The sequence below is a fragment of the Adiantum capillus-veneris genome, chromosome 29 (assembly GCF_014529385.1).
Source record: "Adiantum capillus-veneris isolate H3 chromosome 29, ASM1452938v2, whole genome shotgun sequence".
Taxonomy (NCBI): domain Eukaryota; kingdom Viridiplantae; phylum Streptophyta; class Polypodiopsida; order Polypodiales; family Pteridaceae; genus Adiantum; species Adiantum capillus-veneris.
In genome coordinates, this window is record NC_140959.1 from 94,929,613 (window position 1) to 94,956,314 (window position 26,702).

Here is a 26,702-nt window from a genome sequence, read left to right on the forward strand (position 1 = left end):
GATTGGGCAATTTAATTATAAATCTCCCTAAATACATTTTTGGCAAGAATGTTTCCCACTATATTTTGTGTTTATTTTTTGAAGTTGTATGAAATCAGGTATGTATGTAGGTGATTTGGGTTGATTCTTACTGAGCCTAACAATGTAGGCCCACTAGATATACGACTAGTACGGCAGGCGGCCTCTCCCTCTCTATCATGTGTTCAAGAGCCACTCTTATTTTTGGAATTTAACCTTCATCTTGCAGCTTGCGCCACGTGTAAAGGGGACTCCCTTCCGTCATATTATGTTAGTTTAGATATACCACAGTTGGAAGAAGGCGAACTAGCAAAGATGCTAGCCAAGGACTTGATCGAGGACCTATCTGACCATGTTAATTGATGGGAATGACCAAATGATAGGGGTTTATGTAAGGGTTCAACCTCCATCGAACTCCGGTTTTATGCAGCATCCCTCTAATGTCCACCATAACTCCCATTGCCATACTTCTTCTTGATCAAAAGTGGACCCTCCCATCTACACATAAAAATCTTGTCTGTCCTAGTGCCAAAACATCTGTAATACCTAAGCATTATGATCTTCTTTTCCAATCCTTTATCTCTTAAGCCCTCATTGAATTTCAATATGCAGTGTTCAGTCTCTACAACATAGTGATCGATGGCACATGCTCTATCTATTTCTGGCCTCTCTAGGTCAATAATCCTTTGCATAAGGTGCTTACTTGGCTTCTTTGCTCCACTAGCCAACACTCTTAAGACTTGTTGGTTGTACCTCTATGGGAAAATAGATTTCTTACCCTAAAAACGTGAAATGGAGTAGACTCTAGTGTTGTTCTGAAACTGATGATGTAAGCCCATAATACTACATGTAGGTGCTTATGCCATTCTTTAGGTCTAATGTATGCATTTTGAGTGACGATCTTGTAGACCATTCCATTCATCTTTACTACTAGTCCATTGTACGATGGATACCGGGGAGAAGAGTGTCTTTCAATCCTAAGTATTCTCATTAGCTTTTCTACTAGATCAACTCTGGCACCAAACCTTGACAAAGGTCCTTGACTAAAGCAGAAGAGTTGTCCTAAGGAGAGTTGAGACTTGGGAGAGAGTAAGCACTATTAACAAAACATTTCGTAACTTTAACTCGAGAATCTTCTACGTCATTTTTGAGGATGAAATAAAGAATGAGTGAGGAGGCACAACAATCAAGCTTGTCTCTTATGTGTAAATGGGGGCCAAATCATGTTGAATCAAGAAAGGCCTACAATATAAGACAACATGAGTGAGAAGCAAAAAATCAACGCAGGTGGGGGGTGGCCAAATCTAGCTTTCACCATCTTGTATAAGGAAACCCTTTGTACAAAATTTTGTTGTGCTTGATACTCTCTTAGTGAGTGCTATGTGGTTAAATATCTGAAAATCATTTCAACATGTTACTTTTGATTCATCTCAAGTCAATAATCCGATGAGCAAACATATCTCTTTTATTCACCAATGCTAAAATTGCCTACTCATGTAACCTAAACACACAAATATTGTATCATTATGACGCTTTGGAACACCACCACAAAAAAGATAAAAGAGAGAACACCGCTCCTAAAAGGAGAGTGGTAGATTATATGAAAAATCCGGCATGCTTCTTCAATAGTCTCATCAAGGCTATCCAAGGTTACAATTTCACTTCCCCCTTTTTTAAGGACATAGGGGTTTGTTTTTATAATCAATGTTTTGTGGTAAATATGTTGTCATATAGCATCTACTAAGTTTGGAAAGGCGCTAATATAGGGTTTCAATACGTTTACCAACGCCTAAGTTTCGTAGATTCATAATGTGGTCGTACCTGCCAAGCTTTCGGTTAACGCTAATATGCAAGGTCAATAGAGCTCTACAAAAAAGCGGTCTACTCGCATTATAAATGTTAGGCTATGTCACAAAGTGATGACGTGGCGGACAGCAGAAACCCTAATTTCTGCCAGAAACCCTAAAATTCCTGCAAACCCTAATTTTTGCCAGAAACCCTAAATTCCGGAAATCGCGGAGGCGGATTATTAAAAAAAAAAAATTTGGGAAAATGATGAGCGACGCGAATTTTGCTTTGCTTTTCTATAAAAAAAAAAGAGAAAAGACTCTCTAAGAGAGAGAGAACTGATGCTTTTGATTTTAAAAGCTTTTGGGGCTCTGCTTTTGGGCATCCCTTCTAACCTTTAAATTAGTGGTGAGGGCCTCACTTCTCAGAGCATCTGGACGCAGAGTCTGAGAGTGAAACCCTAACCGCTCTCTTGTACTTTGATGATTGATTAATACAAAAAGAAATATCGAAAGGGGCGCCAGTCTTTGGGGCCAATATCTCTAGGCACGGAACTCCGCCGGGCCAGTGCAAATCTATTGTGATCTGTGAATTGTTTTGAAGTGGTTATTTGGTGTTGTCGCGGTTGATTCTTGACTTGGAGTGTCCGAGTCTGTTACAGTGGTATCAGAGCACGGCCGATTTCTCTTCTACGGGAAATCCGATCCCCGAATTTTTTTCCGCGGCACCTATGGCTTCAGGCAATGATCAGTTGACTCCCTCTGCATCTGGAGATGCGGGCTGGGATCACAACGAAGATTCAGACAGAGAGTATGGCCCGCCTCTGCCTACTCAGGCGGAGCAAAGAGAGATGGAGCGTCGTCAATTGATTGGCGATGCAACAAAGATGATGCTCAATTTTGCCAAGGACCCGACGATGGCAAAATATATGAACCAGACCTCTTTGGAAGAGGTACAGATGGAGTGGCAGAGAACCACAACACCACTCTCGAAACCCGCTCTCAAGAAACCTTCTGCCTCCAAGAAAATATACGGAGAAGGAACTGGAGAATGTGGTTGATGCACGGATTGCTCAGCTTTTCGACGTGCAAAAGGACAAAAAGCACGGCAAAAAGCAGAAGAAAGGCACTGACTTCCCGGGATATTTTGGTCGTCGGTCGACATTTGACAAGGCAATGAAACAAAAGAAGCGTGTTCGATTTGAAGGAGTACCCAGTTCTTCTTCTTCTTCTTCTTTTGACAGTTCTTCTAGCTCTTCAAATTCGAGCGAAGAAGACAGAAAAGGTACAAAGCGAAGCAAGAAACAAAGCTTCGGAAAGGGTAAGAAGAAGGCTACATCTCGCCCAGAGACTGACAGTTCTACTGAGGACTCGTCTACAGACAGCTCAGATTCTGATGACGGAAAGTTTTATGCGAACAAGAAAATTTTTACAAAGCCAACCAGTATGACTTTCTCGAAGATAAAAGCAAGAAAGTCCGAGAGTTTAAGGAAGGTGGCCACTCGATCAAGTTTGATACTTTTTCAGGATACTCAGATGCTTCGAAGACTTTGTCTTTTATACAACAGTTTGACATCGCTTTCGCGGGAGGACGCTATTCAGAGCACTCCAAGATTCGGAGAGCTGCCTCTTATTTTAAGGGGAATGCTCGTACTTGGTGGTCCACTCTTCTATTAAGCAAGACTGTGCCAGTTACATGGCTGAAATTCAAGAGGCTTTTTATTTCTTCTTGGTTGACTCAAGAGTTTGAGCGAGATATACGAGCTGCTTGAAACCATCTCCGGATGACCAAGAGCGATACAGTGAATTCTTATTGTGAAAGATTCTGGAGCTCTTTTCTACCCGCCTCTTCATTCAAGAAGATCTCGTTCAAAGAACAGGCTTGGAACAGAAGTCAGCTTCTATTCAGGAGTTTATGAGTCATGCAAAGCGGGGCTTTGCCATTCACTCTGGCAGTTTGACCTACCCCACAGATGAGGCCATGACACAACGAGCCGAACAGACTTCTGGGAATAAAAGTAGAAAGAAAAAAGAGCAACCAAGAGAAAAATGATGCACGACCCAAGCTTACTCCTGAGGAGAGAGCTCGCTTCATCAAAGAGGGGAAGTGCTTTGGATGCGGGGAACATGGACATATCTCCGCGAAGTGCTCTAAAAAGGCACAGAAAGAACAGAATGATAAGAACGACGACAGGCCTCAGAGTTCGAGAGCAGTTGAGGAACAGAAAAGGCAGATAGAAAAGCAGAACCGGTACCACATAGCGTGGGACCTGCACCGAATCTAATGAATGAAAGCACAAACTTTGCCGCTTTCGGGGCAAAGTGAAGGATCAGGAAGCTCTTTTGAAGGAGCCAAGGCCAACTTCTTTTCACTTGGAATTGGCGGCTCGATTTGGAACTACGCCCGACAGACTGACGCCACAGGCAGAGGTAGTTCAACTGGCACCCGGATGGGATATTGCCATTACACCGAGCATTGGCAAACTTTGTTTGCAATGACAAGGGTGTTCAGGGCACGCGAGTGACGTTCAACTCAGGATCCCTTGGTACCACAAGAACTACGCCATGGTTGACTACCGGGCCGAGAAAGCGACTTTGATAAATGAAGGGCTTAGAGATTGTACTTGATGAACTTCAGTTTCTTACTCATTCTTTTGAAAGAGAACTGAACGATGGATAAAGGTTGAATATGTTTTGACCTAATCAAAAGAACGCCAAGATTTTTCTCCACACTCATGCAGATTGCTTTTCAGAGGGCCTGAAGATCAAACCATTGATCTGATATTTGGAAGCACGCCACCGAATCGGCCACCTTATCGTGTGAGCCGAGTACAGAATGAAAAGATTATGAACTCAGTGAAAGACCTCTTGGAAAAGGGTCTTGTCCAGCCTAGTACTTCACCGTACTGCTCTCCAGTGTTGTTGGTTTTGAAGAAAGACGGATCTTGGAGAATGTGCATCGATTATAGAGCTCTCAACAAAATCACCATCAAGAACAAATTTCCGATTCCTAGGATCGATGATATACTCGACAGGTTACAGGGATCCTCATGCTTTAGCAGGATTGACTTGAAGAGTGGATATCATCAGATCAGAATAGCACCGGGAGACGTCTACAAGACAGCTTTTCGGACGACTTTTGGGTTATTTGAGTTTTTGGTGATGCCTTTTGGCTTAACCAATGCTCCTGCGACATTTAACCGGATGATGGATAGGATTTTTCGAGAGTACAGGCTATTTGTTGGCACTTTCTTTGACGACATCATTGTTTTCTCCAAGAATGAGGCAGAACACAGAGATCATCTGCTTCAGGTCTTTCAGGCATTACGAGATCACAAGTTAGTGATTAATGCTAAGAAAAGTGAATTTTTCCTACCAGAGACACTTTTTGGGACACATTGTGTCAGCCGCAGGAGTGCAAATGGATCCGGCCAAGATAGAGACTATCCGTAATTGGCCCGACTTGAAGAATGTCCATGAAGTTAAAAGCTTCTTGGGACTGTGTTCGTACTACAGGCGGTTCATACGAAAGTTTGCAGAGGTTGCTTCCCCTTTGCATATCTTGACACAGAAAGGAGTACCTTTTTCGTGGGGACCCCCAGAGGTGACTGCCTTTCAGACGTTGAAAGAGAAATTGACTACGGGACCTATTTTGACTTTGCCGGAGTTGCAGAAGTCATTTGAAGTATTTTGTGATGCTTGTGGTCGTAGTCTGGGTGCGGTCTTGATGCAAGAAGGCCATGTCATAGCTTACGAGAGCCGTTTGTTCTCTAGGCCGGAGATGACAGCACAGATCTATGAGAAAGAGCTTTTGGCGGTTATCCATGCTCTTACTCAGTGGCGGCATTACCTACTCGGAGCGGATTTTACTGTCTTTACAGACCAGCAGAGTTTGCGCTACTTCTTGTCACAGAAGCAGCTTTCGGAAAAGCAGATGCGGTGGGCAAATATCTTGTCACAGTTCCACTTCAAGATTGTCCATGTGCAGGGACAAAAGAATGTGGTGGCAGATGCTTTGTCTCGAAAACCGTTGGTTCCGGCTATTTCCGCGATACATCATAAGAGCTTCGAGGATATGGTCGATCAGTATGCCACAGACACAGATTTTGCAGATATTTTCACACGGATACGGGATGGGGAGACAGTAGCTGGATACTCCCTTCGGGAAGGCTACTTGATGAAAAAGACTATGTTGTGCGTTACACAGTCGTTGAGGGAAAAGGTTATGACTGAATGCCACTGTCCACCTTTTACGAGTCACCGCGGCATTGCTACCACCATGAAGGGGGTAGAGAAATACTTCTTTGGGCCGAGACTCAAAAAGGATGTGGAAGAGTTAATGCGCAGTTGCTTGGTATGCCAGAAGGTCAAGTTTGACAGGCATAAGGCACAGGGATTGTTACAGCCTTTACCCGTACCCACCCACCCCTGGGAAAGTATTGCAATGGATTTCATTTTTGATCTCCCGAGAACACAGAAAGATCACGATGATTTTCCGATACATGGCACGTCTGAGACGATTGTCTCCGACAGAGACCCCAGATTTATGAGTTTGTTTTGGAAGACAATTTGGGAGAACATTGGCACGCGGTTGCAGTTCTTGTCATCGTTCCACTTGCAGACTGACGGGCAATCTGAGATTGCCAATTCAGTGATTTTAGATTTATTGAAGTCTTGTATCTCGCATCAGAAGACTCAATGGGAAAAGAACTTACCTTTGGTGGAATTTGCCTACAATAACACGATACACTCTTCGACGGGGAAGACGCCACGTGAGATTGTTGAAACTGCTGCGAAGGTTCCATCCTTCCTGAGCACGAAAGATTAGAAATTTGAAGCGGATGAATATTCGCGAGACTTGGATACGGCTTTTGCCAAGGTTCGCGAGACTTTGCAGAAGTCTCAAGAACGACAGAAAAAGGCAGCGGATCGCCATCGTCGCGACTGGAAACTGAAGGAGGATGATTGGGTGCTCTTACTTTTGAGAAGGCACGCCTAAGAAAGAAAAAGGGAAAGGAGAGACTTTTTCCAAAGCTTAGTATGTGATACTACGGACCTTTCCAGATTACTGACAAGATAAATGATGTCTCCTTCCGATTGAAACTACCAGATACTTGGAGGATTCACAATGCATTGCATGTGAGTCTCTTGAAACCTGTTAAGGGTGATGTGCCTGATGATGGGGAGCCTGATGAGCAACCCAAAGTGGAAGAAAACGAGGAGATCCTTGTTCCTGAACAGATTTTGGCACATAATGATACGAAGAAAGGTAAAGTCCGAAGGCGGTTCTTGGTTAAGTTCAAGAACTTTCCTGCATTTGATGCAAAGTGGATGGAGGAGGAGGACCTAGCAGATACTCCTCGGATTGTGAAACTTTACCTCGATGTTTTGGTTTAGCATAGTCTACTCCAAACGGAACCCAGAATTCAGCTTGGCCGGAGATCTGGTGCAGTGGGATGCACAAGAGGGGAGTCACTCCACTCCTTTGTCAACAGATGCCTCGATTTTGATACTAAAGTCACTGATGTCTCTTTGAGCTTCAGGGATACTGAGAGCTGACAGTATTCTGCTGGATGACTTTATGAAATGGAATTCCTGATTATGATACTGATTTGTTCTTGACTTCTTGTGAGTGCAGGAACTGATAGACGAAATGACTGCAGCATTTTGGTCTACTTGATCTCGAATAGACATGGTTGCAATAGGGGTTAGTCAATCGGACATCGATGAGGTCCCGATTGGACCTAGATGTGATTGCTAGCTACATTGCCGATAAATCATGGTCTAAGATCCGAATGAATGTTGAATGTCATGTGATGTCTTGTGATGTCTGGTGATGTCCTGTGATGTCGTGTGATGTGACTGTCGATTTTGTACATGTGCTAGATGTGTGTTCTTAGTACGTAGGTACTAACAGTCAGTGTCTGCTAAGACGGTTTATGGCTTTTGTCAGTTTTGCAGGCGTAATCGCGGTCGATTACAATGCTTTCAAGAGGAGGGTATGTCACAAAGTGATGACGTGGCGGACAGTAGAAACCCTAATTTCTGCCAGAAACCCTAAAATTCCTGCAAACCCTAATTTTTGCCAAAAACCCTAAATTCCGGAAATCGCGGAGGCGGATTTTTTTTTATTTTATTTTTTAAATGGAAAATGATGAGCGACGCGAATTTTGCTTTTGCTTTTTAAAAAAAAAAAAAGAGAAAAGACTCTCTAAGAGAGAGAGAGAACTGATGCTTCTGATTTTAAAAGCTTTTGGGGCTCTGCTTTTGGGCATCCCTTGTAACCTTTAAATTAGTGGTGAGGGCCTCACTTCTCAGAGCATCTGGACGCAAAGTCTGAGAGTGAAACCCTAACCGCTCTCTTGTACTTTGATGATTGATTAATACAAAAAGAAATACTGAAAGGGGCGCCAGTCTTTGGGGCCAATATCTCTAGGCACGGAACTCCGCCGGGCCAGTGCAAATCTATTGTGATCTGTGAATTGTTTTGAAGTGGTTATTTGGTGCTGTCGCGGTTGATTCTTGACTTGGAGTGTCCAAGTCTGTTACAGGCTATGCCATGGGTGTTGTGGGAAATTACATGGTACCAATCAAAGGACTCACATGCAATTGATGTAGCCTAGGCTTGGGCTCTTGCATTGCTAAAATATGTTGCTAAAGTTCGAAAATATTACGTAATGAAATAACCATTTGGTTTGATTCAAATCAAGCTTTGTAACAATGAGGCAAAAGCCATTTTGGGAAAAATTAAGTGGAACTAATAAGTTCCACCCAAATTGGACCCTACCCCTCAAGATAAACCATTGATGCAGCTTGTATGGTTTATGCCAACACAAAGACCCCCATCTCGAAACACTCTAAAGCATGTCCTTCTCTTCAAACAGCTAATTACAAACGAACCAATAGATTTGCCCGACCTTCATGAAAGCCATCATAAGAGCTCAATTCAACCTACTTCAAAGAATTATTAATGAACCAATATAGATTCACTCAACCTGCATGAGAGCTCAATCCAACCTACGTCTCATGCATGCACAAGCTCAAACAACCTGCCTTCTTAATGAACGCCTTTCTGGTCTACTTCGATTAGGGCAACTCAAAGCTCGTTACAAGATAGTATGCATACTACTCCGTGATGGACATTTAAAAAGTGGTGCTTCATCCTTCCCTCTATCTCATAGGGAGCGGATCAATAGCTGGAGCACGAGAGCTGACCGATGCATCTTTGTAAATTTGGGGTAAAATTGGAAATTCAGCCAACACTTCCACCCCCCTCCCCAACCCCCGGGACTTGAACCCAAGTCATTACTCTTGGGAGCCTTGTGCCCTAACCACTTCGCCCTCACACACTTCTTCAACTGGCTTGATGTGCCATATGCAAAATATTGTAAACTTAGGAAATCTTGTAAAGTCAGGGCACTAGATCCACGGCCCCGATCCTGCCCACCACCCCCAAAATCTCGCCTGCCCCCTGATCCCCCCCCTCCCATCATGCTTGTCTAAGATAGAGAGGAGGGTGTTTCATGAACAGCTCACTGACTACGAGTAATAATTGTCAGTTTATTCAACAAGAGTTTTATACCATAGTCTTAGTTAATTTGCTCCAACAAAGACTTGCGAGGATGAGGCAAGTATACGTCAAGCCATCCTAGAGGGATGATGCTGGAGGGTGAAAATTGCCTCATGTCCTTGAGCTCCAGAAGTCTTCTACAAGCCAGCTGCAACAAAGAGGCCATTGTACTTTGAGCCACCCTATCAAAACAGTATATGGCACAGCTCTTGATGCCAAAATTTTGGTGGTGAATGCATAAAGCACTTGAGCAATTCAACCAAAAAACATGTACAATGTTATTCGCAACATGCAAGCCGTACAAAAGGATTTACCCCCCATAGCCTTCAAAACTAATGTAAAGAGTGTTTGGAATGTTGAAGATTTCAAGCTTAAAACAGCATAAGCATTAGAAATAGCTCCGTTTACTTTTTGCTACAAGGTTGAAGATATTTTGATTTCGTGCAAGTAAGCACGACCGAGCTCCGTTTGTGTGTGCCAACTTCGACCTATCTCAAACAAATCTCAAAATCTCTTACTACAGGACTGTTTGCATTTGCAATCTTGTTCAGGATACGAAAGGGTCATTCAACTATCGACATTGTGTGTGACTCTAGGGCATTGGCATATTGTTGATGAATACTTTCCATCTCATTGCTACTCTAGGGTGGTGCTGCCAAGCCTGCAGCTCTCCATGGCTCTCCACCCATGAACTCTCTATGTGTCTGTGTCAGAGCTCACATCTCATCACCATGTCCCTCTTGCTGTAACAGAGATGATGTATAAATAACCGCACAAATGTTGGAATGTTTCACATGCTAAGTACATTAAGTGGCTCTTTACAAAAAAGTTCACCAGCCGACGATCTATAGAAGCGGAAGCCTTGCACGAATGTTAAAAAAAAGGGGAAATTACCAAAATACCCCTCTAATTTGTGGAAATTCCCAAAATACCCCTCAAATTTCAAAATTTCCCAAAATACCCCCGATCTTTTGTCATGATTTCCCAAAACACCCCTCAAATTTTCCAAAATTCCCAAAATACCCCTAGCTGTGAGATTAAATGTTTCCAAAGATTAAAAAATTTGTACCTTTTATAAGAAGACTAATTGTCTATCAATACAAGATACTAAAACTAGAATTTGAGTAGGTTATGTAGGCTTTGAAGATGAATTGCTTCCTTATTTTTAGATATAATTGCCCTTTTTTGCGAGGTAATTTGTGACAAATTACATGCTAAGCACTCAAAACAGATCTTGATTGTCAGAAAAGAAAAGGATTGATAATCTTGAATAATTCAACCAAAATAGATACAAGGGTATTTTGGGAATTTTTGAAATTTGAGGGGTATTTTGGGAATTTCCACAAATTAGAGGGGTATTTTGGTAATTTTCCCTTAAAAAAATTACTACCCTTCGTCTTATTGGTTACTCCCTTCTCATGCTTATGTGTATGCTTCTTTGTTCTCAATACTGATTGATTTAACTCATCCCCTCCTTAATCTAATGTGTAGCCAGCAGACAATATAACCATTTGACGTATACAGGCATCAATTTTTGTCACTGAAAATGGTTTCAATGATCTCTATTCAAATTAAAAACAATCTACACCAAAAGCACCAGATTGAAGTTCTGTCCATCTTTACAAACCAAAATGAGACACCAAAACAGATATATTGCTGAAAAGCTGAAGAGTTGCAAGTCCATAAATTCCAAGCAACAACCAAAAACTTTAAGTAAGAGCTGTACATGAACCTGCTTGGCATCTGGCTCCTGTGATTGATATATAAGTGGTAAGAATACACGACACGCACACCCTGGAGTTCAGAAAAGCCTTTCTCCTGCAGCTGTGTAGATTTTAACCCACCTACTTGCCTGTCCAAAGCGCTGGGTGGCTCTCAGCCTGCAAAAAGTTAATGTCGTCTTGTCAAAGTATTAATATATACACATAACTTGTGCTATTAATGATTGCTTATAAAATTGCAGCATTCACCAACAACAAAGGCCAATTTCCTCCCTCCCTTCCCAGAAGCGTGACTACTCTTTTTTTTAAAAAGAAATTACAATGTGCAGGTTAAAAAGTCATCCTTAGGAAAGTGAGGACAGTACCAGAAAAGGAAGAGGAGCCAAGTTAGACCGGAAGAGTTGAATCAGAGGACCTGAGCCGGAGTCAAAAGCAGCAAAGATCATGGTGGAATCTGCAGGCCATACGGTGCTATGTGGCAGCCTATACGCTGCTGACATGGCAGGGCTGGGTGCTGGAGCGTTATTGAAAGCGTTGATTTTCAGGGCTTTCTGGGGCACTAGATTAGCAGATGCCTTTTCGCATCTTGTAATAGCAAGGCCTCAGTGCCTTTGAATTTGAGGCCTTGGAAGTTGGGGGAGCCAACCACACGTGCAGTTGCAGAGTTGGCTCTCCCTTACAGTGTAAGCTCTCAGAGCTTAGTCGAAAAGAAGTATCGCGAGAGGCGCCTACCTTGGTCCTTAGGAGCCATCGCATACAAGTGAGTAACTCTGCCCCACAGTGTCTTGTCTCCAGTGTTCAGTCCTCTTCCAGGTTCAAGTATCTGCTGTTTTCAGTTCAGTTAGTGGTGGTGGTGTTTGTCTTACTGCGTTGTCAGGTGGCTTGCCGGTTACAGTGGTATCAGAGCACCAATAGATTCTTCTTCTACGCAAACTCCAATCCGATTTCAACAACCACCAACCATGGAAATAGCACCACACGACTCTGAGGAAGAATACGAGTATATGGAAGAATAAGTGGATGAGGACTCGGCACACGAAGAGGATGGTGATGAGGATGACCCTGCAAAAGAGCCTGAGCCACAACCTGATCTTGCAGACGCCCAGGACAAAGCGAGGCAAGAGGACGTCCGATTTCTCATTCAGCAATTATATTCATGGGATCTACGTTATGCAAACGCATGAAGGCTCAACCAATGAATACAGATTTTTGGTAATAGGCTCAATAAACCCTAAGTCAAAAAATGAGATGAAGGTAAGAGCGTCAAAGGTTTCCAGCAACAAGAAAGAATCCAACTCAACGATTAGTAAGAGGTGAATATAGCAAAAGATCCAGCAACAGGTGCAGTAGAAAATGATGCAGTGGGTTGCAGATGATGAGTCTGAGGAGAAGCCATCAGATATCGAGTCAAAGAAGGGCAAGGAGAAGGTCAAGAACTTCCTCAAGAGGAATCGGTCTAGCCAGCCTTCTCATCAGATATCGAGTCAAAGAAAGGCAAGGAGAAGGTCAAGAACTTCCTCAAGAGGAATCGGTCTAGCCAGCCTCAATTGACACCGGAACTGAAGGTAGAGCGGTACAAGCAAGGGAAGTGATACGCTTGTGAAGAGACTGGCCATATCACGGCCAAGTGTCTGCAGGAGGAGGAAAGTCCAGTGGACAAGCCAGAGGCATTAAATGCAGCTGAGGGGAGAGAAGCAAAGAAGGGCAAGACTAAAGCAGGACTGATTTCAGATTTTATGGGGATACCACAGGATAAAAAGGATGAGAGTACTGAGCTTTGCAGACTGCGGGCAAAGTATGAGATCAGGAGGCTCTGAGCCCATGGTGGTATTTCTTTATTTTATTGATAAATGGTCGTGGTTACAATCGCTCTCTGTGAGCCCACTCTCTTGATCTCACACCATCTGATAGCATGTGTCACAACCTGAGTGCTAGTACAATTAAGTCCCTAGAAGCACATGAAGTCAACTATTATTACAACTGGCACCCAAAAGCACTTCCTAGTGTAAAAACTGCCACGTAAGCCCTGTCTGCATGCTGCCATGTCAGCAGGCTACACAATTTTATGTCATCACTGTCCATACAGGCCCCGGAAATTTGCGGTGCAAATTTCGAGCTGTCAGCTCAGATCCGAGTGGTCCGTTAGTCAGCTCTTGCTTTGCTCTCCTCGGGTGCAGTCATGACACATCATGATTTTGTGACACTACGCAGGTCTAGAATAGGATGAGAGGGACTATAAAAGTTTCCCACCAACCATCAGGGATCAGCATATCCCTCTCCCCACGAATCGCTGCATGGCAAGCATCCAGGATAATTGCCTCAACCTCAGCCATCCAAGTAGCAATCCCTCTGCCGACTCCAAACTCCTGACGAATAAACTCAGCATCAATCAGTGTAGCCTTTGACCATCCGCATCTCCCGCCAAATGTGCACCAAGGATTGACCAATTATAGGTCTTGGTGCAAGGAAGGTGATCGAGCCTCCCATATCTACTCCAAGGCCCAAAATCTGTCACACACACTCATTTTAGATATAGGCTCCACGGCCTAAAAAACTGTACGCATCTCACTCATCTGGGTCATATAATAAGCTAGCATATGATAAACATTTATAACACGGTGCCAGCCTTATCAAGTTGTGCTAGGAAGTAGTAGGAGCTAGAGTTCTGAATAGTTTGTTAGGCCCACACTAGCATATACTCCAAACACCATTGAGAAAAGGGAAAAGGAGTGCCCTTCTGCGGAGTGCCAGATGGCAGGATGACTCACAAAAAGGAAAAATGGGAAAAATCATCAAGCTTCCAAAACTGAGGAAAACAAGTAGTACGCTAGACACAAAACTACACTTAAGCCCAAAGTAAAAAGCCCACGTGAATGCACAGGACAAAAGCAGAGCTGAGGGCAGTAAGATAAACAATATATCTTTGCGACCTTCAAAAGGACAATACTTAAGTTAGCCAGTGCAGACTTTGCCCTCTTATTAAAAAGAAAGCTTTTCATGCCTCTACACCTTAAAATACCTGGGAAAAATCATTCTGGAAAGAAGAAGGCAGCCTCTGTTGGTCGCCCGCCAATCTACTGTATATAGTTTGACAAGGCAAGAGCTGCTGCAAATGAAGAACTGGGCTTTGTACTTGAGTAACAGTTATCTCAGTTTGATTCACATTCTCCATTTCCATCTGAATAAGTACCAAATTGATATGGTTGTATATATATGGCAAATCAGAAGAACCGAGTCAAAGATCGGAACTAAGACAGACCTTCAAATAATTCAGAGTCTCTGCTGTGGAAGGCACAGTTCCATGTTGTTGGTGATGTTTCTGTATCCAATCGTAAAGCTTTTCCTGTCGCAAAAGAAAGCCGATAGGTAAAAAGAGGAGCTTTAACCTTATGAAATCAAGTATGTGTTAAGAATGAATTCCCTCTTAAATTTATGTCATAAAGGAGGAGCATGGCACAGGCATCATGTTTGACATCATCGACAAGATTAAGTGCATATATAATGCCATAGGCCAGAAGGTAAGAAGCCTAGAATCTGTGGGATGGCAATCTCAGCACAGTAGAAACAGGACAGAACAACCGGCAGCCGATGGGCATGGAGAGGACACTAGGGATAACTACCCATGGACAGACACTTGTTGTCGCAGACAGGTCAAAGGGAATTGCCAACAGCCAGATGTTTCAAATTCAAAATATCAAAAAGTGATGACGAGGGCAAGCAAACACCACATCGGCAACGGTGTGGGGGGGCCTTGAGAGGGTTGGGTGGGACCCCATCGAATGTTGTTCTCCTCTTCTCTCTGTTTCTCTCTCCCTCCTCTACACATCTCTACCGCACTCTCTCATTCCCTCTCTCAAGCAAAGGTAAAAGGAATCACTAATGCAAGGAAAGACGAAAGGGATTTGTGGAAGTGTAAAACCTAGATCTTCACCATTTCAATTCCGCTGCACCTGACATGCCCGAGGGGCCTAAACCCTAGAAGCAACAGAAGAAGAAGAAGCTCTCAAATTTTACAGATCCTCCCTGAGTGAGCCAATTATTATAGTTTTACCAACTTTTGGCCAATGCGGCCCCAAGTATTAAAGATAAAGCAGGACCACACACACACACACACAATTGCCTTGCGTATTAAAATTGATGACCTCTTGTACGGCTAATCCGTAAAACGCGCTGACAGGCTGATGACGAGGCAGTTGTACAGACACTCGCATTTTGCACTGCTGGATGCTGACGTGGCAGTTGTCCGGATTTGTGCTGGCAACATTTAAAGACCAGACGCTTTTATACTGTATGCTTTTCATGTACTACTGTTGGATAGGCCTAGGTCCTTTGAATACAAAAGGTGGGCTCTCTCTCTGGCATCCTTGCGGGAGAAAATGCAGAGCAAAGCGAAGCCACCGCCATTGTACTGAACTAATGAAATATAAAGAAATACCGAAAGGGGTGCCATGGTTTGGGGCCAATGCTCTACGAAGGAGGAACTTCGCCACTCCGTGTCTCGTGTGTCGTGCATCTCTTTCAGTTCAATCGTTATTGAAGTGCTTAAAAGTCTGTTTTGTCTATTCTTTTCCATTGGCACGTGATGCCTTCCCGTTGCACCTTACTCTTCTCAAATCCTTTGATGAACTTTCATCCGGTTCCCTTGGTTCTTTCTCTTCATTGGAAGACTCTTGCCCTGTTGAGGTGGACACTAGCTTGTCCATAGGATAGGTCAATGAGCAAGCATGCATACCAAAACCTTGCTTGGCATGTCCCATAAGTCTCTCAATGGAATCGGACTTCTGTTGCAGACAATACCGTCGAATCTCTTTTGGCAAACCACAACAAAACCGCTCAATCTGGTCCTTCAAAGTGGTCATCTGAAACGAGGACACTGGCAAATAGGTATCCCAAAACCTCTGGCAGTAGTCATCCAAAGTATCTTTCTTAGTCATTTCAGCTGATGCCAAGCCGTGATGACGCTTCTTCATATTCTTCCATTCTGCGTAACAATAAAATAAACCACCATTCTTTCAAATAAGATTCCGCCCTTCGCACCTTGGAGCATTCCAAGAACGGACCTCCCGAGAAGGCGACATCAAACTGCTGTATGAACTCAAGGGCTCGATGGGCGTATGTGTCAAACTTGACTGCTTGACCCCCATCCTTGAACTCCTTAGTCTTCTTGTCCATGTGTTCACTATCTAAACTATCAGAAGAGGATGAAGTCTCCTCCTCTGAACTGCTAGATGGCTCCTTGCGCCTTCTAGACTTTTTCAAAACTCTGCTTTTCTTGCTTTTACTCCACTTCTTCCACTTTTTCTCATCCTCTCTAGAACTGGAGGACGACGAAGTGTCAGGACTCTCTGAAGACGAGGAAAATTTTGGGTCATCCTCAAAACGAACACATTTCTTAGTTTTGCTTACCACCTTGAAAGTAGACTTCTGGCCCAAATAACCAGGGAAACCCACTGATTTCCTCTTCTTCCGTGAGTGCTTTGAGCCTTTTATTATTAACTGGTTCATTTTCATTTCAAGAGCTTTGTCAAACTTTTTCTACGAGTATAGTTCTGCTTTTCTGACTCGCCATCTCGAGTGAATCTCACCAATCGGGTAATTCTTCAGGTGATTCACATATTTCAGATCTTTGGAGTACTTAATCAATCTTTTCACGCACGTGTCAACCTGCAGTTCACGTTTGTACTCTGCTCTGTCGAGATTCCCCGCTAGAAATTTGCCGAAATCTCCGTTGGTTTCTTTTGTTCTCACGCTGAGTTTCAGTTTTTCTTCATCTCCCCACAAACCAAAGGTCAGAGATGTATTGTCTCTATCGGATTCTCTACGAGACCCCATGTGTTTGTAAAAGGGATCAAATTCTCCGTAGAAGAAGAATCGTTCTAAGCTCTAATACCACTATTACAGGCTTGATCACTCCAAGCAAGAAATCAATAGCAACACACAAACAGAAACTGGAAAATCACTGAACTTTGAAGAGAGGGAGAGAGAGAGGAGTCAACACGGCACGGCGGAGTTTCGAGCAAGACACACTAGCCCCAACGATTGATGCCCCTTTTGCTATTTCTTATTATTGCTATTTGCAAAGTACAACTCCCGAGGGTCAACTCTCTACGAGACTCTGCGTCCATATGCTCTACAGAAGAGAGTGTTAGATTCTTCATCTCTAGATGCTTCGCACCCTACCTACAGCTTCACACACATCACGTGCACTGGCCCTTGGTTGTGGATTGGCTACCCGTACACCTGCTGGACAGGGATCTTCAGGCACATCTAGGGTTTTGCTCAGCACTTTGCCCGGCCGGTCGGACCCATTCTGGTCTTTTTCCATTTTTTCCATATTCATGGGTATTTTTGTGCCTTGTCGTTGGGGCTTCTGGTCTGCCCTACCTACCTTTATTCTCCTATATATAGGAGGGGGGGGTTGCACTCTCCCATTCATCTTGTCTTGTACACAGCAGTTTTGCCATCTAGAGTTATTGGGGCTTGCCAGCCTTTTCCATCTGTCTCTTGTGTCCTTTTCCATCTGTCTCTTGTGTGTCCACCGCCTCTCTCTCTCTCTCTCTCTCTCTCTCTCTCTCTCTCTCTCTCTCTCTCTCTCTCTCTCTCTCTCTCTCTCCACCTTCTGCTGCTCACTCTGACATGGTATCAGAGCTCTAGGCCTCAGGATCTACCATCGCCTACCTACGGGAGGACTCGCGGAGATTTCCATCTCAAAGAACTGCTTAGATCTACTAGCGTTTTTTTGGGACCTGCGTTTTTTGCTTCAGCCCTAGCGTTTTGTGGATCTACATCCTCTTCTACATCCCTCTGCTCTCGCCCTCCCTCCCTCTACCTGATAGCCACCTTCTACATCTCCTTGCATCAGCGTTTTCCAGCCAGTATTGGCCTAGCCTTTTTTGCTGCAGGAGGGCCATCATCTGCTCTAGCGTTTTTCGGCCAGCAGGCCTAGCATTTTTGGCAAGACAGCAGCAGATTGGACCAGCGTTTCTTTTACCCTTTGCATCAACCTTTCCTTATTGCAGATCTTGGACAGCCAGAGCCCTACTCCTTGCCCCTTGGTCTTCCCCCTTGGGAGCTGAACAGTATTACCAATGACTTCTTGAACCCTCCATTGCAGATTTTCAGCCTGTTTTGGTGCATTTACAGCCCTCACCTTACCTTCTCGGCATCCAAGTGTTCATCACCTGCCATTTTTGCTCAAACCCCTGTGGTTTTGTAACAGACTTGGACACTCCAAGTCGAGAATCTACCACGACACCACAAATAATCACTTCAAACATTTCACAGTTCACAATTGATTCGACACTGACCCAACGGAGTTCCGCGCCTAGAGATATTGGCCCCAAAGACTAGCGTCCCTTTCAGTATTTCTTTTTGTATTAATCTGTGTTCAAAGTACAAGAGTACGGGTAGGCGCTCACACTCAGACTCTGCGTCCAGATGTTCTAAGTTGTGAGTGGCCTACCCACATATTTAAAGAGATTACAAGGGATGCTAAAAGCAGAGTCCAAAAGCTGAAAATCAAAAGCTTTGATAAATAAAGCCCTCTCATTGATTGGACGGCTAACACTTTCACTCTCAATGTCAAAAGTGATTCTCTCATTGTCATTCATGGACAGGGCATTGTTCATTCTCCATCTCTTATTGCTAATATGCAGGACAGGATTGAACGGATTCATGAGAAGGAGACTCTCTCAGTCTCTTTTTCTCCAAAGCATGACACACAAGATTTGCATGATTGTGAGCAGCATGATGATTTGATTGACAATGATCAGCATGATGATTTGGATGATAAAGATGAGCATGATGATTTGCATGAGCAAGATGTGATTTCTCACAAGCATGATGAGTTGCATGAAGAAGATGTGATTGTTCACAAGGATGATGTGTTAGTTGATGCTTTTTCTAGCGAAGCTAACCTCGTTGCAGATTCGATCAATCACAAAGGATCGATCTTGGCTCTCGAGCCTAGGTCCAAAGAACCCTCACAGGAAGTATTATGTGTTCGCATGATTGATACGCACGCATTGTTCGAGTGTTTCATTCGTGACCGTTTCCTGTATTTTAGTCAGCATCTTTATGTGATCCCTTTTCCTAGGCATGACATATTGTACGTTGAGCACGTTTCACTCATGGATGAGGACGATTTTTCATGAAAAGCTGAAAAGTATGCATTCAAGGAAGTCAAAGAGACATTCCATGTCTCTTCCTTGGCATGACACATTCGTAGAACGAGCACATGAAAGTATGAGCACCAAGCATGGGCATTTCCGTTGTGAATTTCCACAGTTGATTGCTTTAGATCAGAAGAGAAAGATTCGATCTCATTGTTTGCGTGTATGTGGTGAACCATTTGGCACTCCATCTCTTTGTTCATCTACATTGCATGCATAGTCTTTGAGGAAGACGAGATTTTTTCCACTCACTTTACATGGAATGGGTATGTTCATGTTTTTGTGTTGGAAATGGTTTCAGGAATTTTCAGCCATGGAGATTCTTGAAGAAGAAAGAAGCATGACTAGACGAAGTTGGAGCCACAGAAGACTTTGTGTCGCTTTCGACGCGGCCCAAAGAAGCAAGCGTTGCAGACCTTTATGAAGTTCAAGTATCACCCACGCATCAGCGTGGGCCGGCGAAGAGTCCTTTCCAGGATTTCGGATGCTATTGGGGATCTTCCTCGACGCCATACAGTTCGGTACCAATACCTCACTTTGAAAAGGAGGGGATGTCACGTGACACATCCAACCCTATGTGTCCGTGGATAAGCTACGGCATGATCAGGGGTCGGTTCAGTCTAGTCAGTTTAGAATAGGAAGTGATCTCGCACTTTTGTGAGTCTGTTCGCAGACCGTGCATGTCCAGACACTTAGTGTAGATGCATATCTTCTAATTGCACACAGCATGATCATAAGAATTCCCATTACAATCCATCAGAATCAGTTAGGGGATTTTTCCAGTGCATTTAGCCTATTTTCCCTCTTTTTGGCATTTTTCACTTATTAAATTAAGTGACTTTTGTTGGAAAGTAGGTAGGGAAATTTTGCTAAGATGATATAAAAGCAAACCAGAGTTAGCACTTTCTGGCAGAAGAGGCAGCAGGAGCACCTTGCTCAACAAGCAACTTCTCAGCAGAACCCAAGGGCCTAGTGTTTTTGCTCCACAGCAACCACCTAGCGTTTTTCGACCAAATCAGCCAGCGATTTGCACTTGCAGATTCCGGCGACAACAGAACCTCAGATCAGCCTAGCGTTTTGCATTTGCAGAGCAACCGGCGACAGATTTGCAGATTTTCAGCCCTAGCGTTTTTGCATTTGCTTCACACCCTAGCGTTTTGCAGATTCTCCGCGACGGAAACTCAAGAACCATCAGCATTTTCAGTTTTCAGCCCTTAGACACCGCAGATCAAGTCCCAAAGCTCGCAGATCTCACCTTCCCGTAGCAGTTCCTCGCCGCACGGTCAGTTTCCACAAGGTTTACAGTTTCAGCCCGGAAATCGCAGATTTCAGCATCTGCGTTTTCAGCACGTCGTCGTCATACGGTCGTCATCGCCGTCATCATCGAAATAGAGTCAAAATTCAGCAGATAAAGATTTGCAGATTTCAACCATTAGCCCTTTCAGATTTCAGCCCGTCTCGTCGTCGACATCGTTAACAAGTCCAAGCATTGTAGAGATTTGTGCAATCATAAGTAGACCGCTCTCGCCATAGAGAGTGGGGCCTTCGGAGGAGGGTTTTACGTCTCTGGTGTCGTATTCTCTTCTCTATCTCTCAGTCTCATACACTTGCACGCACAGTGCCCATTCACTTTGTTTGTAATCATTGCACTCTCTCATTAAGAATGGAAGGCTCTCCCTTCCATAAGAACAAATTTGCCCTACCTAGTTCCCAACAAAAGTCACTTAAAAATAATAAGTGAAAAATGTCAAAAATAGGAAAAATAGGTCTATGCATTGTAAAAATGCTACTGATGGGTTCTGACTAGAATCTGATGGTCATGTTGTGTGCAACCAGAGGATATGCATCTAATCTAAGCATCTGGCCATGCACGGCCTGCGAACAGACTCAAAAAGTGCTAGATCACTTCCTATTCTAGACTGACTTGACTGAACTGAACCCTGGTCATGCTGTAGCTTGTCCACGGACACATAGGGTTAGATGTGTCACGTGACATCCCCTCCGTTTCAAAGTGAGGTACTGGTACCGGACTGTACGGCGATGAGGGAGATCGCCAATAACATCCGAAATCCTAGAAAGGACTCTTCGCAGGCCCACTCTGATGCGTGGGTCATGCGATACTTGAACTTCATAAAGGTCTGCGACGCTTGCTTCTTTGGGCTGCGCCGAAAGCGACAGTCATTTGTGGCTCCTTCAATGCTTCAACTTCGTCTTTAGTCATGCATCTACATTCTTCAAGAATCTCCGAGGCTGAAAATTCCTGAAACCACTTCCAACACAAAAACATGAACATACCCATTCCATGTAAAGTGACTTAAAAAGCTCGTCTTCTCTAAAGATTGTGCATGCAATGTAGATGAACATAGAGACGGAGTGCCAAACCGTTGATCAAACACATACAAACAATGAGATCGAATCTTTTCTTTCTATTCTAAATCATTCAACTGTGGCAAATCACAATGAAATTGCCGATGCTTGGTGCTCATTCCTTCTTGTGCTCTTTCTACGACTCGGTCGTGCCAAGGAAGAGACATGGAATGTGACTTCCTTGAATGCATACTTTTCAGCTTTTCATGAGAAATCCGCATACATCCGTGCTCATTTATGAGTGAATCGTGCTCAACGTACAATAAGGCATGCCTATGAAAAGGGATCACATAAAGAAGCTGACTAAAATACAGGAAACGATCACAAATGAAACACTCGTACAATGCGTGCTGACTAATCATGCGAACACATAATACTTCCCGTTCGGGTTCTCTGGACCTAGGCTCAAGAGCCAAGATCGGTTCTTCGTGATCGATTGAATCTGCCCGTGGGGGTGTTGTGGACCTCGACTCGAAAGCCAAGATTGATTCTTCGTGATTGATCGAATCTGCAACGAGGTTAGCTTCGCTAGAGAAAGCATCAACTAAACCATCATCCTTGTGAACAATCACGTCTTGATCATACAAATCATCATGCTCGTAAGAAATCACATCGTGATCATCATGCAAATCATCATGCTTGTCATTGTCATTCAATCATCATGCTTATCATTATCAGGCAATTCATCATGCTTATCATCATGCAAATCCTGTGTGTCGTGCTCTGGAGAAGACGAGACTGAGAGAGCCTCCTTCTCTTGATTCTGTGCAAACTGCGCCTGCACAATAGAAAAAAGTCGCCACAACTCTTTCATGTGTTGGTCGCCCTTCTCTTGTCTTGCTTTGTTCTCACGATCAAATGTTGCTTGTCTTTCTTTGTTCTCGCGATCAAATTTTGTTTCTCTTTCGTCGCGCTCACGCGCTATGGCTGTCATTCTGTCTTGGTACTTACGCTCTATGGCTGCCATTATTTCATCGCTTTCTAACTTCCTGTCCATCATCATCTTGTCGAAAGCCTCCATAGGAGTTAGTGCAATCCTTGGCGTAGATGGGGAAGGGAGAGGGTCGGAAAAACCTCCTGGTGGGGAAAATTCTTCATCGCCACTTTCATGCTCACCACCTCTAAGCGAAGTATCCATTCCGCTTCGAGTGATGACCATCCATTGAAGTCTTGGGTTCTTAAGTTCACGAGGAACTTGGGTTCTTGCAGGTCTTTGTTCTTGAGTTCTTGAGGTTCTCGGGGTTCTTGAGGTTCTTCTTTCGCTTGCAATCTGTGTTAGAGAAGGATCTTCTCTTCACCAGAGTTCTTCTCTTTTAAGCGGGCACACCCCTTGGCAGCCTTGCGCTCACACCAAGGTTGTTTTTCCCACCTCACATCGATTGGCCGGCCACTAAGTGCACGGTCCGCTCTCAATGAGTGAAAAGAGGCACAAGGGGAGGCTGGACAAGCCCTTCTTTCTTGGGATTCTTGTCACTCTTCAAAAACACGAATAGAAATCGACACGCCCAAGAAAGCTTGGGTTACGTGCGACCGCAACAAGCAAAAAAGTTATTGTGATTCTTGTGGTTCTTTCCTTGAGTGACACAGAACACTGCCAAAGCTCTGATACCAATGTAAGGTGCAGTGGAAGTGAATGTTGAACTTTGCTCAAGATGGGTCCTCCGAACTGTGCTCAAGGTTCCTTTTACTTACGGAAGGGAGAGCCTGCCGTTCCCTTAATGAGAGAGTGCAATGGACACAAACAAAGTGATGAACACTGCCGATGGCTGATCTGATGTGCAAAACGCCAGGCTACCTGTGGATGAAATTGCCAGGTCCTTGCACATGCAAAAACACTGGCTCTGTGGGGGGTTCTGCTGAGAAGGTGCCTATTGAACCGAGTTCCTGCTGCCTCTTTTGCCAAAAAGTGCTAGCGCTAGGTTTCTATATATACAAACTTATGGAATTTGCCATACCTAGTTCCCAACAAAAGTCATTTAAAAATAATAAGTGAAAAATGTCAAAAATAGGGAAAATAGGTCTATGCACTGTAAAAATGCTACTAATGGTTTGTAACTAGAATCTGATGGTCATGTTGTGTGCAACCAGAGGATATGCATCTAATCTAAGCGTTTGGACATGCACGGCCTACGAACATACTCACAAAAGTTCTAGATCACTTCCTATTCTAGACTTACTTGACTGAACTGAACCCTAGTCATGTTGTAGCTTGTCCATGGACACATAGGGTGGATGTGTCACGTGACAGTAGATACTTTTCCCATTGAGTCTTCTGATCCGAGATATAAGACTTCAATAAATCTAAAACCACTAAATTGGCAATCTCAGATTGCCCGTCAATCTGCGGGTGGAAACATGACGAGAACTTTAACCGCGTGCCAATGTTCTCCCAAATTGCCTTCCAAAACAAACTCGTAAATCTGGGATCCCTGTCGAAGACAATCGTCTCGTGCATGCCATGTAATCTGAAAATCTGGGCCACAAACAGTCTCGCTAAGTGATCCGGCCTGACTGTTTTCTTCACTGGAATGAAATAAGCCTGCTTGCTAAATCTGTCAATAACAATCCAAATACCATCGCGACCACTCTGTGTTCTCGGGAGATCAAAAATGAAATCCATTGCAATACTTTCCCAAGGGCGGGTGGGTATTGGCAAAAACTGTAACAATCCCTGTGCTTTATGCCTGTCAAACTTGACCTTCTGGCATATCAAGCAACTGCGCACAAACTCGTCCACATCCTTCTTGAGTCTCAGCCAAAAGAAGTATCTCTCTACCCCTTTCATGGTGGTAGCAATGCCGCAGTGACCCGTAAAAGACGGACAGTGGCACTCAGTCATAACCTTTTCCCTCAACGGCTGTGTAACGCACAACATGGTTTTCCTCATCAAGTAGCCATCCCGAATGGAATATCCCGCTACTGTCTCCTCATCCCATATCCGTGTGAAAACGTCTGCAAAATCTGTATCTGTGGCATACTAATCGACCATATCCTCGAAGCTCCTATGATGTATCGCGGAAATAGCCAGAACCAACGGCTTCCGAGACAAAGCATCTGCCACCAAATTCATTTGTCCCTGCACATGGACAATCTGGAAGTGAAACTGTGACAAGATGTTCGCCCACCGCATCTGCTTTTCTGAAAGTTGCTTCTGTGACAAGAAGTACCGTAAACTCTGATGGTCTGTAAAGACAGTAAAATCCGCTCCGACTAGGTAATTTCGCCACTGAGTAAGAGCATGGATAACCGCCAAAAGAACTTTCTCATAGAGCTGTGCTGTCAATTCCGGCCTTGAGAACAATCGGCTCTCGTAAGCAATGGCATGGCCTTCTTGCATTAAGACCACACCCAGACTACGACCACAAGCATCACAATATACTTCAAATGACTTCTGCAAATCCAGCAAAGTCAAAACTGGTCCCGTAGTCAATTTCTCTTTCAAAGTCTGAAAGGCAGTCACCTCTGTGGGTCCCCACGAGAAAGGGACTCCTTTCTGTGCCAAGATATGCAAAGGAGACGCAACCTCTGCAAACTTTCTAATGAACCGCCTGTAGTACGAACACAATCCCAAGAAGCTTCTAACTTCATGGACATTCTTCAAATCCGGCCAATCACGGATAGTCTCTATCTTGGCTGGATCCATCTGCACTCCTGCTCTGCTGACACAATGTGTCCCAAAAAGTGTATCTCAAGTAGGAAAATTTCACTTTTCTTCGCATTAATCACTAACTTGTGATCTTGTAATGTCTGAAAGACTTGAACTAGATGATCTCTATGTTCTGCCTCATCCTTGGAGAAAACAATGAAATCGTCAAAGAAAGTGCCAACAAATAGCCTGTACTCTCGAAAAATCCTATCCATCATCTGGTTCAATGTCGCAAGAGCATTGGTTAAGCCAAAAGGCATCACCAAAAACTCAAATAACCCAAAAGTCGTCCGAAAGGCTGTCTTATAGACGTCTCCCGGCGCGATTCGGATATGATGATATCCACTCTTCAAATCAATCCTGCTAAAACACGAGGATTCTTGTAATCTGTCGAGTATATCATCGAGCCTAGGAATCGGAAATCTGTTCTTGATGTGATTTTGTTGAGAGCTCTATAATCGATGCACATTCTCCAAGATCCGTCTTTCTTCAAAACCAACAACACTAGAGAGCAGTACGGTGAAGTACTAGGCTGGACAAGACCCTTTTCCAAGAGGTCTTTCACTTGGTTCATAATCTCTTTATTCTGGGCTCGGCTCACACGGTAAGGTGGCCGGTTCGGTGGTGTGCTTCCAGGTATCAGATCAATAGTTTGATCTTCAGGATGAGGGGGTGGTAACTCGCCTGGCAAGCCCTCTGAGAAGAAATCGGCATGAGAGTGGAGAAATCTTGGCGTTCTTTATCAAGTTCAGACATATTTGTCCTATCCTCATCACTCAACTCTTTCATAAAGACCAAGTAAACAAACAGACTGGATTTCATTAATTTGGAAATGGCCGAAGTCGATACAATACGGACAGACTCGCCCTTAAGTTTAATATCAAGTACAATGGTTCTGCCTTTCTCTGTGGTCAAAGTCGCTTTCCTCGCCCGATAGTCGACCACGGCGTTGTTCTTGTGGTACCAAGGAATTCCCAAGAGAACGTTACAACCTTCCAAAGGCATTGTAAAAGTCATCATGCCTCAAATACCAGTGGGTTCCTTCCCTTGTTTAAGTGTTACCGAAGTTTGCCAATGACAGGTGTAATGGCTACGTCCCTGTCGGGTGCTCCTAGAACTGCCTCCGCAAGTGGTCCCATCCGATCAGGAGTGATCTCGAGCCGCGCCACCAATTCCGGTGAAATGAAGTTGGCCTTGGCTCCTCCATCAAAGAAGATCAAGGCTTCTTGGTCTTTCACTTTGCCCCAAGCTCGGCAAAGTTCTGTACTCTCGTCCAACATGCTGGGATTGATACCCACACAATCTGGAACCAGTCTTGTTTTCATCTTGCCTTTTCTTCCACGTTCTTCAGCTTCTCTCGAACTCTCAGGCCTTTCGTCGTCCTTGTCGTTCTGTTCTTTATGTGCTTTTTTAGGGCACTTC

The 26,702-nt window shown here is 44.0% G+C and overlaps 1 protein-coding gene across 5 annotated transcripts in view; it reads right to left on the bottom strand.

Annotated features, from left to right (window-relative positions):
* Positions 1 to 26,702, bottom strand: part of LOC147419620 (uncharacterized) — a 59,089-nt gene that overhangs the window by 8,367 nt on the left and 24,020 nt on the right. The window contains exons 2-5 of one of the 5 annotated variants that reach the window (XR_015187164.1): positions 14,356 to 14,439; positions 14,116 to 14,274; positions 11,108 to 11,255; positions 9,350 to 9,523 (exon numbers count right to left, since the gene is read on the bottom strand). Coding sequence is in view for 1 of the 5 variants with exons in the window: in XM_086506084.1 (XP_086362210.1) it covers positions 11,220 to 11,255; positions 14,116 to 14,274; positions 14,356 to 14,439 (279 nt within the window). In the remaining 4 variants the exon portion in view is untranslated. Of the gene's footprint in view, positions 1 to 9,349; positions 9,524 to 11,009; positions 11,256 to 14,115; positions 14,275 to 14,355; positions 14,440 to 26,702 lie in introns of those variants that run through there. The other 4 variants (XR_015187163.1, XR_015187161.1, XR_015187162.1 and 1 more) reach the window with 4 other exon arrangements.